The following is an 18,554-nucleotide window of genomic DNA, read 5'->3' on the forward strand; positions in this document are numbered from 1 at the left end:
ACTTTTCCACGAAATCCGACCGGGAAACTCAGTAACAGTTGTTTCTGCCATCTACAAAAGGAACAACATCATCAAAAATCTAAGAACAAACACAACAATTAGCGAATCGATTAGTCCGTAGCGAATCAGGAGGTACTTAGCGAATCGCTAGGTACTTAGCGAATCGTTAGGTACTTAGCGAATCGCTAGGTACTTAACGAATCGCTAGGTACCTAACGAAACCGTTAACTGAACATAAGACACTTTTGTTTAGGGTTTTGATTCATCTCTTTTGGGTATAAATAAACCCTTTGTGCTATTCGATTTTAAATATATTTCCATTCGAATAGCACAAAGGGTTTATTTATACCAACAAAAGAGGAGTCAAAATCGTACACTTTAGAAGGACACTAACTACCTCTTGGACATAGTTGTTGATCCTAGAGAACCATACATAACTAATCGGAAACAAACAATAAAACTTAACATGCAAAAACCCTAAACAAAAAATCTGAAACAAACACCTAAACTTAACATGCAAAGACCAAAATCCATAAAGAAAAAACCAGAAAATGATCGCTAGGTATTTAGCGAATCGCTAGGTACTTAGCGCATCGGGAGGTATTTAGCGAATCGGGAGGTACCTAGCGAAACCCTAATGGCGAAAAAATATACTGAACAGAAGACAACATTTTACCATACGTTTCATAAACTAATAAAAACAAAGAAAAAGACAAATAAACACTTAACATGCAAAAACCGAAAATCATAAACAAAAAACCAGAAAATGATCAGCAGGGAGAAGAATGAACCAACCTTAATGACGAACGAGAAGAAAGCAGAAATGATCGGCCTTGACATGATTCAGTGAAGAGACAATGGGTTAGAGAGAGAGAGAGAGTCGGGCGGTTGAAATGAAATGTTCTGAATTTTTTTGAATATATAAGGTATAGTGCGTGTGCGTACGCGCGTCTCTTCAACTTCCGTAGCGAGTCGGGAGGCACTTAGCGAATCGGGAGGCACTTAGCGAGTCGGGAGGCACTTAGCGAATCGGGAGACACTTAGCGAGTTAGGAGTCACTTAGCGAATCGGGAGGCACTTAGCGAATCGGGAGGCACTTAGCGAATCGGGAGGCACTTAGCGAATCGGGAGGTACTTAGCGAATCACGAGGTACTTAGCGAATCGCGAGGTCAACGAGCTCCAGCTAAGAGAAGATGGTTTGAATACGTTTTTGCTACTATATTTATTTAATAACGAAATCGAATTCAAACCATTCTCCTAGCTGGAGCTCGTAGTACTTAGCGAATCGTCAAGTACAAAATTTTTTATTGGTTTCATAGGTAATCTATCTCGTTTGACAAAGTATCAACAACAAAGTCATGGTTTTGAAGAGAACCTGTGTTAGTAAAATAAACCTTATAATTTTACATGGAAACATTTAGATTCTTTAGAAAAAGCCTTTGAAGAAGCTATCGTTGAACTCCAGCTAAGAGAAAATTGTTTGAAATTTATTTCTTTAGTTTAATGACTAACGAAATCAAAGTCAGCCAATCTTTGCTTATCTGGAGGTCAATGATAGATTCTTCAAAGGCATTTTCTGAAGAATCTAAATGTTTCCAAAGGCATTTTTCTTCAAAGGCATTAATGTAAAATTATAAGGTATATTTTACTAACACAGGTTCTCTTCATAACCATGAAGTGATGTAGATACCTTGTCAAATGAAGTTCATGATTAACTATAAATAACAAAAAATCTTGATACTTAGCGAATCGCGAGGTACTACTTAGCGAAACGGTAAGTCCGTAGCGAAACGGTAAGTCCGTAGCGAAACGGTAAGTCCGTATCGAAACGGTCCGTAGCGAAACGGTAAGCAGATCTGAAACGGAAACACATACGCTTATTAGAGATTTTCTGCAAATATGAACAAATAACAAATAAAAACCTAACGAAATGCTCAAACATGAACCAATATGAACCATATAACAAATAAGAATCAACAAATACGACCAAATATGAACCTATGAAAAGGTTTTTGAAATGAAGAAAATGTAAACATGAACATAACTGTTCATCAGATCTGAAATGAACATCTACCTCGACGACCTTCAAATAGTTAGAATCGGAGACCTGCATACCCTAAACCCTAAAATCGGAAACCTGCATGCAAAATAGATTTAGGGTTAGATCTTGTAAATCCGCAATAGATAAAAACATAAATGAATTAGTTAGGTTAGAAGAGCTTGTAAATTTGTATAGATTTGTATGAAGTGAAGGAAACTCCGTCGCCGTCGTCGCCGCCGGCCGCCGTGAAGTGAAGGAGAGAAATGGAGAAGAGAGAGAAAGAAAAATAAGGAAATGAAAATATTTGAGTATTTATACAAACCCCTGATCCACTTCGCGTAGCGTTTCGCGACAAGGGCAAAATCGTATAAAAAAATAGAGCACCACGAGCGCAAATAAAATAACAAATTACTATCAGATCAAATAACCTCATCTTTGAGGTTATTTGATCAAATTTCCCTAGACTAGACACTATTATATTAAATAACTAATAAATTTAATTAAAATTCTATTATTTTTATTAAATGGACTGTTCTAAATTGTCGAGCTTACCGCCAATCGTTGATAACTTGTAATTTCTCGGGCATTTTTGTCTTTCAAATTCTAAAGAAGTTAGCCGATTGTGAACGCTCAAATTCTTTTTCTTCCTAATTATTTTTTAAATTAAAACTTAATTTTAATATATTATATAATATGAGTTTTTGTTTCTTTTTATATATAAGTCTAGAGCTAGTATAGACTTCGTTGGAGTCTTTTTAAAAATTAATTTTAATATTATTATTATACATTTTTTTTTTTAGTAAAATCACAAATTTATATAATATGTATTCAGTTAATTTTTTACGTATAAATAATTTAAAATATATATATTTTTTAAAAATTTAAATTATTTAAATAAAAAATTTAAATATATTATATTTTATATAGAACTAATAATTATAACTATATTACTGAGTTAAAAAATAAATAATTTAAATTTTATAAATAAATATTTAAAATTTTATTTTTCAATAGTAAAATGAAAATATTTGAAAGTATATTTATTTACTGTATAATAAGAACACAATATTATGAATAGAATAAAATTATTGTCTTTTATATTGAGGCTTTCATAATTTATTTTTTATAATAAAATTGAAGTTTATATATTATATAAATTACATTTTTAATATTATAAATATATTTGAAAACACTCTAAGTTAAATTAGAAAGTTATGGCGGGATTCTAATTCTCTTTAATTCAAAAAAAAATTAAAAATATATATATGTAAAATAAAATTGCAACCTAATTTGCATTAACATCATTCATTGAATATATACAACTTTATCAGTCACTCATCTTACAATGAAAGTTGCAATAAAAGTTACATATGCAAACTTATGGTCCATCTTTGGTCCATCTTTAAAATATTATTAATTTAATGAAATAATATATATTAAAAAATAAGTTAAATATAAAAAATAAGTTTTTCACAATTGATAAATTAATTTTATTCTCAATTTTTAATATTTTAAAAATTATATTATAGAAATTATTATAATTACAACATATTAGCAATTTCCAAAATGATTATGTTGTAAAAATAATAAAAAATTTATAAGAGAAATAAGAAATTTATCAATTTTTCTACTATTCCTGAGTTACAAATTATTTAATGACTTTATTTGTATTGAATGATAAAATGTCTTAGCTTTTTTTTTATGTGCATAAATTTTATTGATAAATTTGTTATAAAATTTATAATATTTTATTTTTAATTGTTTATTAAGTTGCCAAGTCAAATATTTTACAATATTTTAATTTTCGTTTTAAAAATAAGTTGCAATTCTTTTTTTTATTATTATATGTTCTCTTGTTCTAACTTTTGGTTTGTTTGCAGTATTAAGAGTACACATCATAACAAATATGTATCCATGAGACATGCAAATTTAGTTTTTAGCATGAGACATGCACCCAGTATTGTGGATCTATGTAAAAGAGTCTCTTTTTCATAAGACCATTGTCAAGGGTATAAATTAAATATTTAAAAAAAATTGTTAACACAACTAAAAGTAAATGAGACCAAGAACAAAATAATCAACCCATATACCAAATCAAAGCAAAATCAAAAGCCCAAAACCCAGACGTAGATGGTTGGAGAGCATAACGAAGTGATATGCTATAAAAAAAAATATCAGCAAAAACAGAAGAACATGCTTAGAGAATAAGTATTATGTCTCCAGTTTTCATATATTTTCCTTCAAAACATCTTATATTAATCTCGGTCTACATATTCAACTAAATGATTGATGAGTGTTTGGATCGAGCCGGTGGTAAGCGAGGAAAGCAAGTGCAACAATTAAGTATTAGGATCGAGCATACGATTACAACTATAATGGCCACAATGGAGGTCCATTTCCATGTGGTTGTTATCCTCAGCCAATTAACTTTCTCTAATCATAACTCTTCATTTCATTGGTGGCTACATATTGAGTATTGTCCAACTATCTGGAATTTCTCTACCAAAAGACTAAAACCTTCAGCAGCCAAATGACAATATCTTTTGAATCTAATCAAGTTCATCTTCTGTCTTCTCTAATCTCTCCCTCGAAAATCAGTTAACTGTTCAAGTGTGAAGTTCGTTTGTTTTGATCTTCTTCTGTAATGCTCAATTGTTCAATATTCAAGAAATTCAAATACTGCTAACTGCTAGTTTAAGTTGAATTATTCCCATAATTAAACCATGATTAGTGAATAATTCTTTTATATCTGCTTAGTTTGAACTGAATTTCTTTGCATACTGGTGAAACGCATGCATATTAATACTAGTTAATTAGTTTACTGATATGCATAATAATAGTAGTATATTGTCTTTGATTTGTTTAGTCAAAACAACTGAACATTAATTAGTGCGATTTTTTTTAAAAAAATATTAGGAAGCTACCACACCCCAATTTTTAATGAAAACGAAACATCAAACATTTAGTTTCTTACACAAAACTCTTTACCTTTGTCTATCCTAATAAAGTTAGGTTTTATTAGATGAAAAAGAAGAAAATTAAAAAAGCAAGAGGTATACTTGTCACATGAATGAATGAAAACAGGTAAAAATAATCTTAAAAGTGCGAAAAAGCAAGAGGTATACTTGTCACATGAATGAATGAAAACAGATAAAAAGAATCTTAGAAACTTGGGCATAGCGCACTCCCATAATCTGGTTAAGTATCATGAGTCGTCCAGTTACTGTATATTTGATTTGTTTAACTTATTTAATTGAACATTGATTTAGTATCAGTATTTTAACTTAGATGAATAATACCCTAGCCAAGAAATGTCATAACCTTGTTAAATGAGAAATTATTAAAATTTGTTATATAAGTTGTCACTATATTTCATATTTTTGCTAATTGATTAGAGTTTTAGTAATTCTTTTGTTCTTAATAAGCTAACATTCAAGGATATAAACCAACCAAACTAACATAACAGATCAGGTTAAACCGCCAACGAATGGTTCAATGATGAAAAAACCCGACTCAATCGAAATGCTTACACAGGCATTAACATAGTAGTTTACAATAAGTCCCCAAAATAACATCCTTCAAAATAAGAAACTAAAACCCCAATTAAAGAATCCAAACAAAATGAAAAAAGGGGGAAGGGAGATGACCTTGTGAAGATGTGGGTTAGTGTCCATCTTCTTCTTCTTTTCCTTCAGTCAATTTCAGTTCTTCTTCTTTTCCTTCAGTCAATTTCAGTTCTTCTTCTTTTCCTTCAGCAGTCAATTTCAGTTTAAAATTGAAATAGTTGTTTGAATTTCCGAGCTGAACGAGCTCCTCTGCTTGATCCATTTTCGACAACTTAACCAAACCATCTACCACTTTCTGAAACATATCTGAAGCCACAACAGTTTTGCTCTTAATAACATCCTTACAAATCCTCAAACCAAATTCAAAATCACCCATTTTACATGCGCAATAACCAAGATTGCCAAATGTATATTGATTAGCTGACAAATTCATTTTCAACATTTCATCATACCACCTGCAAGCCTCCTTCAATTCTCCTTTATCACAGTATCCTAAAATCAAAGCATTATAGCTATAAGTATCAGGTACCAGTCCCTTCTTCTTCATCTCTTCAAGTAACTCCCCTGCTTCTTCAATTTTGTTATCAGCAACCAATGCTCTCAGCTTAGGATTGTAGCTTCTCGTATTCGGACTTATATTCTTCTCCTCCATCAACACCCAAATTTTCTCTGCATCAGAAAAGCACCCTCTGCTGTAAAATGCATCTATCAGTGTGTTGAAAGTGATCAGATCTGGCTCAATGCCGGTCTTCTGTATCTCATCTAGAAAGAACATTGCTTTATCCAGTAAATCCATTTTACAGAAGGCTTTAATAACTGTGTTGCAGGAGACTTTGTCGGGTTTAACCGATAACTTCTCCGGTAATTCATGGAAGAGTTCTTCGATCTTGTCGTAACACTTGGAATTCACACAGGCGTCAAGCAGGGCATTGAAAGACCAGACAGTTCGCTGGCAACCCAGCTCTGGCATTTCGTCGAACAGCTTACGTGCGTTATCAAACATACCTGACTTCCCATATAAAGAGATTAGACGGATGACGAATCCTTCAGTGGTAATGTCGGGGTACTTCTTTTGGTGTTCCAAGATATCTTCTATGTAGGAAAACTTTTGGGCTCTGGCGAGGCGATCTACGGTTTGTTGATAAGCGTTATGGCTGTGATGGCGGAAGCGTTTTGAGTCGGTGGCTTTCTTAAATTTCTTGACAATGGTTGCTAGTACCTTTTGTTGGAATTTTTAGGGTCACTTGTATAATAAATAATTGTGCATGTGTCATATTTAATATAAGCCAAAATAATGTGATCTAATGTGAAATTAAGTTTATGGCTTATGGGTGTATTTGTCATGAAAATAAAGTGAGGATACCTAAGTGACATTTCTAATTTTATGAAGGGGCTAAATTAGAAATTGTCAAACTATAATAACTAACTTATTGTTGGTTATATGTAACGGTAATGGTCCCCATTTGAAGTAACGTCAATTCTCCTTTGCGTCCCCATCAACAGAGAGAGAAACCTATTGACTTACTCATCAATTGGAAGAACCATTCCATATAAGGAAAGTTTAAGGAAATAATCATTCAATCCATGCAAAGTTTAAGGAAAGAGAAGATTCACTACTCATGCGATTAATTAATTAATTAAGGTACGCTTCCGCCGCATTCAGATTTTAATTTCTCACATATTAAATTAGGATCTAATTAGGATAATTCTAACAATTGGTATCAGAGCCATCCTAATTTAATTATGTGAGAAAATTATATCGGTGTAGATATATATTCATATTTAAAGCATGTTATTAGGAATATATATATATATATATATTAATTTGTGATAATTTGAAATAAATTTGGTATAAAGATTTATCATAGATTTATGAATATTAAGATTCTCATCGTTAAGTTCCTATATATGGATATTTAGATTATATCGGTTAAGTTCCTATATATGGATATTTAAGATTCTCTTGTTAAGTCTCGTTAAAGAGGAACGATTATATATCAATTAAGATTAATTAAGATTGACGATAGATTTAAGATATATTATAATTATCTATTTTGATTAGTTATTATATTATTAAGATAAGATCCCTAGTTTCAGGGATAGATAATTTCAAAGCATGTATGTTATTCGGATTATATATATATATATGCTTGAATTATTTATAAATTATTTAAAAACATGTTATCAGTAAGATAATATAAATATTTTACATTTAAAGAGTAACAGTTATACATATCATCAAGATTGACTTGACGATAGATTAAGGTTAAGCAATTATCAATATAAGATTCCTAGATTTGTGTATATTTCAAGAATATATATGCATGAATTTATTTATAGATTATTTAAAAATATGTTTTTTTTTATTAATAAATATATTGATTTTGATAATCGAATATATATGTTAATAAATTAAGGGATATTTGAATTTTACCATTAAGATTAAAAGAATATTTTGAATTTTCTCTTTTCAATAATTTCTTTTCAATAATTTCGGAATATATTGATATATTGATTTTTCCAATAATATGGAATAACTGATTACAGAATATAAAGATTTATGATATTATTTAATAAGGTTTACTAGATTTATGGATAATTAGATTCTTGTTTAGATTTTATCGTTAAAGGGAGAAATTCTCTGTTTTAAAGTTTAGATTTTCTCGTTAAAGGAGGAATTATCCGTTTTAAATTGACGGTTGATATTGGTTTAGATTTTCTCGTTAAAGGAGGAATTATCCGTTTTAAATTGACGGTTGATATTGGTTTAGATTTTCTCGTTAAAGGGAGAAATTCTCTGTTTTAATTTAGATTTTCTCGTTAAAAGAGAAACTCTCTGTTTTAAAATTGACCGTTGGTTAATTAAATATCATTTGGGATATTTATTGTTAAGTGATTAAATAATATATAATATATATTGTAAATCAAAGAAAACTAAGGAATAATTTTATTGTTAAGTATATATAATAAAATTTAATTATATCCTTTATTTTAGGATTAAAAGATTAATGATTATTAATAAATTAATTAATAATTGGATTTAGGCGAATATTTGAAATTTGGTCAAATAAATCTTGAAGCTTTATTATTTAATTTAATTTAATTAATATGAGACATTACAAATTTCAAAGTAAGATTTGGCATAGTATAATTTTATTTTTTATAATAAAATAAATTATATGTTTCTTGGAAAATTATATATTATTGATTTGGGTTATATACAATAATATAACATTTAAATTTAAATTAATGATATTATTGTTCATTATTTGGATTGTATTGATTGATACAAATAATCACCAAAGTGACAATGTTTGTTGAAATTAATTCAAGACAATTTTGAATGGTAGTATTGTGTAATTCATGTGATTATATTATTTAGTCCAAAGGCTGATAATTAATTGACAGAATTGCATTAATACTTGTGATGATAAATATGTAATAATTATAAAGTCTTATTTATGTGAATAATTAATCCATCCAAAGATAGATTGATTATTTGACATGTCTTATTATTAATGTTTGATCATTACACCAAAATACTATTAACAATTAATATTACTGTCCAAAGACTTGATATTAATGTTGCATTAAGTATTTTGAGATGGGATAAATCATTATTTGAATTTAGTTGTTACTTAAATTTATAAATGTGAGCAACTATTTTATTAAATATTCTAAGTGATTAAGGGCTATAATTTTTTTATTATGTCAAGATAAAGATAGTTATTTTTAGACGAGACTGCAATATTTTTTTGAGGATATTGAGTTTGAGGGGAGAAAAGATTGTGTCTTTAAAAATGATTTAGATCAATAATTCCTATTGTCGAATACTTGTTTTATATCTCAAGTGTTTTTTTGACATTTATAAGGATTTTATTGATATTGAGGATAATGTTCAAAAATCAAGAATAACAAGACAATATGATCAAACTCATTAAGTACAAACTCAACAACCTCAAAATCAAGTGTCTTTATGACAATCCAATTTAATTAAATTACTTTTTAAGAACAATTTATGGTACCCGTTACATATTTTGATATGGAGCTTCACCATAGTAGATGTTAAGGGGTTTTTCAATAGAGACATTGAAAAACAATTTGGTGCAATGAAAATACTTTGTGTCGAGAGACCAAATTAATATGTTTTGCAAATTAAAGAAATTCATTTATAGACTTAAAGAAGCATCTCGTTAGTGATACCACAAATTTTACAAAATAATAATTCTCTCTTTTGGTTTTGAGGTGAATTTAATTGATTATTTGTGTATCACATGTTTAGTGGGAGTAAACGTCTATTTATGGTTTTATTATGGGTGACATTTTGTTTGTCACAAATTTTGCTTGACATTAAGTAGCCAATACTTACGAGATATTTGAAAAGAACGAAGAATTAAATGCTCACATATAGAAAGTCGGAAAGTCTTGAGATCATTGAGTATTCTGACTCCGATATTACGGGATGCCAAAATAGTATGAAATCTACTTCGGATAATATTTTTCGCTAGCTGGTTTGTCGTTTATTGAAAAAATGTCAAACAAACACTTATGGCGTCATCCACTATTGCAGCGAAATTTATGACATGTTACTAGGTATCAAATTAAGTGATTTTGACATCAAGTTTATTTTATGAAATAAATGATACAAAGTGGATAGATTTCTATAAAATATATATGTACAATCTCTATGGTTATGAACCTCATGAAAATAAGTTTATCATCTAATGTCTTTCATGAGGATATTGCTCGTATGAGTGTTGTAGAGATCACCGATCTCTAATTTCAGTGGGAGTTTGTAATTTTGACATCTTCCAGTTTAATTATTTTATAGATATTTATAAAGTTTTTATTCTGATCAGAACTTAAGTATTATTCAGTTCATTACACTTTGTATAATTATGTTTAAAGTATGATCTCACTAAAGTCAAGTAGGACCAGTTGAAAATTGACATGAAAAGATCACCTTGCATGAAATTTTCATTCCTCACATTCATGATATGATTTTTCAATTAATTGTATTGATTTATGTGATCATTGTTGGGTCTAGTTGTGCTTAAATACAACGACGAGCTCTTTGGTCCTATATTAATATAATTAATTGATAAAATTGTTTATACAACATATGATTAAGATGACATAAAACTTCAGGCGCATTATGGTTGATACATTTATTTTTGTACATACGTGACCCAGTGGGAGATTGTTGGAATTTTTAGGGTCACTTGTATAATAAATAATTGTGCATGTGTCATATTTAATATAAGCCAAAATAATGTGATCTAATGTGAAATTAAGTTTATGGCTTATGGGTGTATTTGTCATGAAAATAAAGTGAGGATACCTAAGTGACATTTCTAATTTTATGAAGGGGCTAAATTAGAAATTGTCAAACTATAATAACTAACTTATTGTTGGTTATATGTAACGGTAATGGTCCCCATTTGAAGTAACGTCAATTCTCCTTTGCGTCCCCATCAACAGAGAGAGAAACCTATTGACTTACTCATCAATTGGAAGAACCATTCCATATAAGGAAAGTTTAAGGAAATAATCATTCAATCCATGCAAAGTTTAAGGAAAGAGAAGATTCACTATTCATGCGATTAATTAATTAATTAAGGTACGTTTACGCTGCATTCAATATTTTAATTTCTCACAAATTAAATTAGGATCTAATTAGGATAATTCTAACACCTTTTCTTTGTCTCGTGGTGCTTGGGGTGAAAGGGAAGAGGCTTTAGTTTTGGAAATGAAAACTTTGGATTTGGCCGCGCCGGTTTCAGCTATGGCGGTGGACGCGGCGAATAGACCGTGAAGGCGGCGGTACAAAGAAGAAGACATTTCTGTCTGGACTGGACACTGGAGTGAGAGATCCTTCCAATTGCGGATTCTACCTCGCACAAACAAGGGTTTATGTTGTTTTAAATTTTCAATAGGATTATTTAAATCTAAAAAAAAGTCTATTTCAATTTGTTTGTAAATTAGAATATTCAATTTTTTAACCTTATAATTTTTAATAGATTAAAGTCCTGAATTTAATTCACAATTAAAACACCTTTCAATCACACCTTTCGAGTTTAGGTTAGATTTCAACCTTTAGAAAAATACAAGGTTTAACTAATTTTATTCTTTCTCTCAAATTATTATTAAATAAATGTAAATATTTGTTTGTATGAACCCAAAAACTTGATGACACAATTCATTATGTTTTACAACTGAATTTTCACCACTTACGTATATTTTTTAAATTTTAATTATGACTGGTCTATTAAACGTTTAACATTCACTAAATCAACTAACAAAACGTTGAGTCAATTCAATAGTTTTAAAACTGCAGTTATTTAGTTTGATTAGTTTTCGATTTTGATTGAATCGATTCCACAATTTTGATAGTGGTATCGATTTAACTTCGACCCTAAACTCTAATCGTTTAGATTACTAATAAAAAGATTTTAGAACCATAGGTCAAAATAAACTTTTTTTTAAATATAAAATAATTTATTTATAAAAATATTATCACAATATTATAAATTATGATAATATATTATTATATTATTATTTTTCATATAAGTTGATTATAATGTCTATATAATAGACCTACCCTATATATTTCAATAATACATCCAATACAATTTCTACTTCTCATATTCTAACATAGTATCCGCAAAAAACTCTGTTTTCAAATCTTAAAATTTCTAGTTCTTTAATCTTCACTTATTAGCCTTATTTCAATCTGAGACTTAGTCCTCAAAATCATTGATTCATGAGTTGTGAAAAAATGTTAGAATTATAGATATCTCTATTTTGCTGAAGATAGAATCAATTTAAAATCACGGATAACACTAAATCAGTTATCTCATATATTGTAAAACCACAAGAATAGCTCTTTGTGGCTGAGGGTTATGGATTCTGTTAGGATCGGTGCCACCAATAGAGACTTCTGACTATTGATAACAGTTTATACACTTTAGTTCGATTTTAACTCTGTTAGAAGCTAAAATTTGTTTCTATATTTTCACAAATCCTTCAAACTTGAAACATTTTCAAGTGTGAAAGTGTTCGTCGGATTTGAAGTTTTGAACCAATGAAAGATGAATGACAGAAAGTAAAAAACACATGGAGTTGTTTATGGATGTTCGGAACATACTCTCCTACGTCACACCTTCTTCCACAACCGGAAGGATATCCACTAAATACTTTGAATCAAATACGGCTTACTGAGCTCGCTAACTCTCTGTTGAACAGAACAACCTCTGTTCAACTTACAATATTCTCACAGCTAGACAGTAATTGATTATTTCCTCTCTTGAACTTGAAGAATGTAAGAAATTAGTAAGTGCAAGAGTGTAAGCAAGTAAGATTGGTAACCGGTGATTCGTCCGTTGTCCTTGAACATCTATTTGAAGTAGAAGGACACCAACGGTCGAATCTTCTTCATGGACACGTGGCAAGAATCCATTGGAAGGCCTCCCATAGTACCAAAAATCTGCAAACTCTGAGCAACGGGATCGTGGCCGTATTGAACTGGTAGTGCGTCGAATATCCTCTCTGATATTGTCTTGTACTGGACAAACCGTTGAAAAGACATTTGCATACGTGGCGTTCGTTCATTGGATACAATTAGCTGGCTTGTCACACTACACAGGAGTGAGTGGAGCAGAGTAGAAGACAACTAGTTGATCGTGGTTAGACGTATGCTAACTTCAGACGGCTGCTGAAGCAAAGCATTAGACGTGCTCCATTAGACTACCAAGTCTAAGGGAGTTAGACGTTTACGTCTAACTGCATGTTCTATTAGACCACCAAGTCTAATGGAGCATTAGACTATCAAGTCTAATGGAGCTAGACGCCAACGTCTAACTACGTTTCCCATTAGACCACCAAGTCTAATGGAGTTAGACTACAGCGTCTAACTACGTATCCGTTAGACTATCAAGTCTAATGGAGTTAGACGACAATGTCTAACTACGTTTCCCATTAGACCACCAAGTGTAATGGAGTTAGACTACAACGTCTAACTTCACATCCCTTCAAACTTGTCTGAAGGAGTTAGACGTCAACGACTAACTTCGCATCCCATTAGACTACCACGTCTAATGGAGTTAGACTATAACGTCTAACTTCGCATCCCTTCAGACTTGTCTGAAGGAGTTAGACGTCAATGTCTAACTTCGCATCCTATTAGACTATCACGTTTAATGGAGTTAGACTGTAGCCTTTAACTTCGCATCCCATTAGACTACCACGTCTAATGGAGTTAGACTACCACGTCTAATGGAGTTAGACTACAACGTCTAACTTCGCATCCCATTAGACTACCATGTCTAATGGAGTTAGACTACAACGTCTAACTTTGCATCCCTTCAGACTTGTCTGAAGGAGTTAAACGTCAACGTCTAACTTCGTCTAATTAGCCTTCTTAGACCGTGTCTAATATAGCATAGTATGATGCACATACACAGAAATAAATAGATAATTTAGCTTCATTCTCAACTAAGTTTTAATCACAATTAAGTTTTAATCACATATCATCAAAATAAAGCTGGCATAAAATACGCTTATTCTCTTAATTATTTTAATCAAAATAATTTCAACCAACAATTTCCCCCTTTTTGATGATGTTAGAACTTAGTTAAAAGATTAAAACAATTAGATATAATCGATAAACAACAAAGCAACAATGAACAAAAGATCTTATATTCATACTTTCTGGAGGAGATGAATAACATAAACAAAAATTTCCCCAAAAACAAAAAGATTGGGTCTTTTCTTATCCCTTTCTACCCTTAGTTCCTCATGGGCCTAAGGCCACTTATTTTACTTCCCCCCTTTTTAACATCATTGGGAGAGATAGATTACTAATGAGCTCTTTCGGCCAAAAGGATCTCCCGATTTCTTCTTTTGAGCTTAATCTTTCCTACCCGGAGAACATAATCAAGAACTCTTTGATAGTTCAAGACTCTGGAGGACTTGATGAGGACCCCATGTCCTCCAACACTTGAGAGGAGAATAGGAAGCAACATGATGAGTTCGGCAGCATACCCAGGTGACCTCTTTTCAGGAGAGATCATTTCCGCCAAGTTTTTGAAATGATTTTCGACTAGTTGATTGTTGTCCCCTTTGTGATAGTAATCATTATCTCGAATACCATCTTCGAGTTTGAGTTGGAGAAACCCTTGACCAAGAGGGACTTGGAAATGATATCGTTGAGTAGGGAAAACTCAACTTTCAGAGCGGACTTTGGTCCGTGAGTTTCGACAGGAATGAGATTCCCATCAAGAGGTTTGTTAGAGAAGGCAAACCTCATCTCAGATAGGACTTCCTCGAAAGATGTTGGGAACTCAGATAACCCCTCTATTGGAAGATTGAAGAAATGAGCGAAGGATTCTTCACAGAAGCAAGCATGATCATTAAAAAAATTTGCTACGACAAGCATGTTGTCGTATATACCTCCGTACTTAAAGAATTCACGAACCTCGGGTTCGTGAATAATGATAGGAGCCTTGAGAAAAATTTTCAAGGCCCGAAGCTTTGAGTGAATCGAACATGGTGACCATTTCAGGAATGATCACGGTGGACACAGAAACAAAGTCTATCTGAAGAGTAGACGACACAAGATAACCCATTTCGAAGAGTTGTTTGAGAACTAGAGATTTAGAATACTAAGAGACACAAGAGGATTTCTTAGAGGAGAATGCAAAGAGAGATATTCAATCCATTTGAATATGACCGTTCTTTTTTAGACATAGATTGACGTATGATTATTAATGGCAATGAGTAAATGAACCGTAAAAAATGTAGAAACCTGTTCCCAAGAGACTCATCATTTAAAATAAGCAGCATTTAAGGATAATCATTAAAGTTTGTCATTAATGTAGAGCGTGAAGTAGAGGGATATCAGAAGTTTTAGTCATTCTTTTAACATTGAGAACACATGTCTTCAAGTTCATTATTTGGAAGGAATAGTACATAGACAGATAATGTGGCAGTGGACAACTGTGCCATTCGTCTAAAGATGAAAGCTATAATGACGTACGTAGTTAGACGTTTAACTTACTATCCACATTCGTTGCATCTAAGTTGGATAAGCATCTATTAGACACAGGCATCTAACCATTCTTGTCTTATAGACGTTTAAACGTCTATTAGATGTAGGCGTTTAATTACACTTAAACACCACATGTTAGATGCGTGTCTAGTTAGACGTGAGCGTCTAATCACGATTGTCTTACAGATGTCTAACCGTCTATTAGACTCAAATGTCTAACCTGTGTAGGTTTTAAACCAAGACAATTTTCCAACCTAGAAGCATAGACTGTTTAAGAAAATATACGTCTAAGTAGGTATGTTCTTTAAACGATTGATCTATTAGACCGATTGAGACCTCCGTCTATACATGTCTGTCTAGTTACTTTTAAACAACAAATTCCCCCTCAATTTATGCATAATCAGTTCATATAAATTAGTCAAGATCAACAAACCCTAAAATATTTCTAAAGTGAGAAAACTTAGTCTCGGGTAGTGGCTTTGTGAACACGTCTACTGTTTGTTGATCTGTTGGGACATATTCAAGGCGAATATGCTTCTGACTGACATGCTCTCGGATGAAATGATGTCTAATTTCGATATGCTTTATTCGAGAGTGCAGAACTAAATTTTAGGTGATTGCAATTGTAATTGTGTTGTCGTAGAAAATTGGAGACTCTTCTGCCTCAATTCCATAATCCCTCAATTGCTGTTGAATCCACAAGAGCTGAGAATAGCAACTACCTGCTGAAAGATATTCTACTTCATCTGTAGACGTGGCAACCGACGTCTACTTCTTGCTGAACTAGGAAATCAAACGATCACCAAGGAACTGGCAAGTTCCACTGGCTCTTTTTCGATCAATCTTGCAACCTGCATAATCTGCATCTGAAAAACTCGTTAAGTTGAAACTAGAATCCTTTGGATACCACAGTCCCACATTTTGAGTTCCCTTTAAATATTTCAAGATTCGCTTAACAACAATAAAGTGAGATAGTTTAGGATTAGTCTGGAATCTTCCACAGACACCAACAAAAAACTGGATGTCTAGCTGGCTGACAGTAAGATAGAGAAAAGATCCGATGAGTCCTCTATAGGCAGTGATGTCAACGCTTTGTCCATCTTCATCTTTGTCTAACTTGCTGGAAGAGCTCATTGGAGTGGCTACAACTGATCAACTCTCCATTCCAAACTTCTTTAACAACTCCTTAGTGTATTTGCATTGGTTGATGAAAGTCCCTTTTTCCAGTTGACGAGCTTGGAGCCCGATGAAGAAAGTTAATTATCCCATCATACTCATCTCGAATTTTTCCTACATCAGCTTGGTAAATTTCTCACATAATTTGGGGTTAGTTGACCCAAATATGATATCATCAACATAGACTTGAACAAGAAAAATATGAGAATCTTTAACAAATTTAAACAATGTTTTGTCAACTGAGCCGATAATAAAATCATGATCAAACAGAAATTTAGTCAAAGTATCATACCAAGCTCTTGGAGCTTGTTTTAAACCATATAAATTTTTGTGAAGTTTAAAAACATGATTTGGTAAAGAATGATCCAGAACACCAGGGGGTTGTTCAACATATACATTTTCATTTAAATTACCATTTAAAAATGCACTTTTTACATCCATTTGAAAAACTTTGAAGTTCTTAAAAGATTTTTATTGCCTCAAGTCTAGCTATATGTGCAAATGACTCTTCAAAGTCAACTCCTTCTTCATGTCTATATCATTGAGCAACCAACCGTGCTTTGTTTATCACAACTAAGCCATCTTCACTAAGCTTGTTTCGGAAGACCCATCTTGTTCCAATGACCGATTGGTTAGTCGGCCTTGGAGTTAGATGCCACACCTTATTTCTCACAAATTGGTTTAACTCCTCTTGCATGGCATTAATCCAATCTGGATCAAGCACAGCTTCACCAATTTTCTTAGGCTCAATTTGAGAAATAAATGCGGAGTTAGCCATTTCATCCAATAATTGACGTCTTGTCCTACGACGAGAGTTAGGATTACCGATTATCAGTTCTGGTGGATGATTTCTGTTCCATCTGAAGTTTGATCCCAAGGGGTTAGTCGTTTGATTAAATGGCTCTACGATGTCCGAACTGTCAATATCCTATTGAATAGAAGTTTGGACGTCTTGTTGATTCTCAACCGGATCAGCCACTTGATCAGACGAATAAATTCTTTTGACCGGAGCTTCATCTTCACTATCAGATTCAAGACTTACTACTTCTAATATGTTAGCAAGGTCAATGGGATCAATAGAATTGTTTTCAACAGATTCATCACAAACAACATGGAAGGATTCCTCAATAGTTTGTGTTGGATTATTGTACACTCTGAAAGCTTTACTGACTGAGGAGTAACCTAACATGATTCCAGCATCTACTTTAGCATGAAAAGCGGTCAAATACTCTTTCCCATTGTTATGATTGAAACACTTACACCTGAATACTCGAAAGTAAGAAACTGTAGGAATTCTTCCATAAAACAGTTCATAAGGTGTTTTGTCAAAGCGTTTGTTAATTATTGACTGATTTTGTGTATAACATGACGTGTTTATGGCTTCTACCTAGAACTTCTGAGGTACACCTGAGTCGGCAAGCATATATCTCGCGGTTTACTTTAGTGTCCTGACTCTTCTCTCAGCAATACCATTTTGTTGTGGGGTTTTGGCACTAGAAAACTCGCGTGTAATACCAAACTCCTCGAGATATGAAGATAGGCGTCTGTTGGTGAATGCGGTTCCCCGATCACTTCTAATCTTTATAACGCTTAAAGATTTTTGGTTTTATAGTCGTCTAAGGATCTTAATCAAATTTTCATCCGTCTAATCCTTAGATAGCAAAAACATAACCCATGTGAATCATAAAAAATCATCAATAATGACTAGGGTGAATCTCATTC

The 18,554-nt window shown here is 32.0% G+C and overlaps 1 protein-coding gene across 1 annotated transcript; it reads right to left on the bottom strand.

The window, feature by feature from the left end:
- Positions 1-5,483: 5,483 nt before the first annotated feature.
- On the bottom strand, positions 5,484-11,497 carry LOC124920778 (pentatricopeptide repeat-containing protein At1g55890, mitochondrial-like). Its single transcript, XM_047461332.1, has 2 exons — positions 11,303-11,497; positions 5,484-6,827 (listed from the first exon to the last, which is right to left on the bottom strand). Exons 1-2 carry the CDS (start codon positions 11,447-11,449, stop codon positions 5,706-5,708), a joined length of 1,269 nt encoding a protein of 422 aa, XP_047317288.1. The 5' UTR covers positions 11,450-11,497; the 3' UTR covers positions 5,484-5,705.
- Positions 11,498-18,554: the final 7,057 nt, after the last annotated feature.

This window comes from Impatiens glandulifera, chromosome 1, assembly GCF_907164915.1.
Source record: "Impatiens glandulifera chromosome 1, dImpGla2.1, whole genome shotgun sequence".
Lineage (NCBI taxonomy): Eukaryota > Viridiplantae > Streptophyta > Magnoliopsida > Ericales > Balsaminaceae > Impatiens > Impatiens glandulifera.

Bases quoted from the DNA above. Each gene is read 5' to 3' on its own strand.
- LOC124920778 (XM_047461332.1), bottom strand. From the start codon at position 11,449: ATGTCTTCTTCTTTGTACCGCCGCCTTCACGGTCTATTCGCCGCGTCC. The intron at 6,828-11,302 runs GTGTTAGAATTA...TTCCAACAAAAG, and splicing joins CACCACGAGACAAAGAAAAG to GTACTAGCAACCATTGTCAA.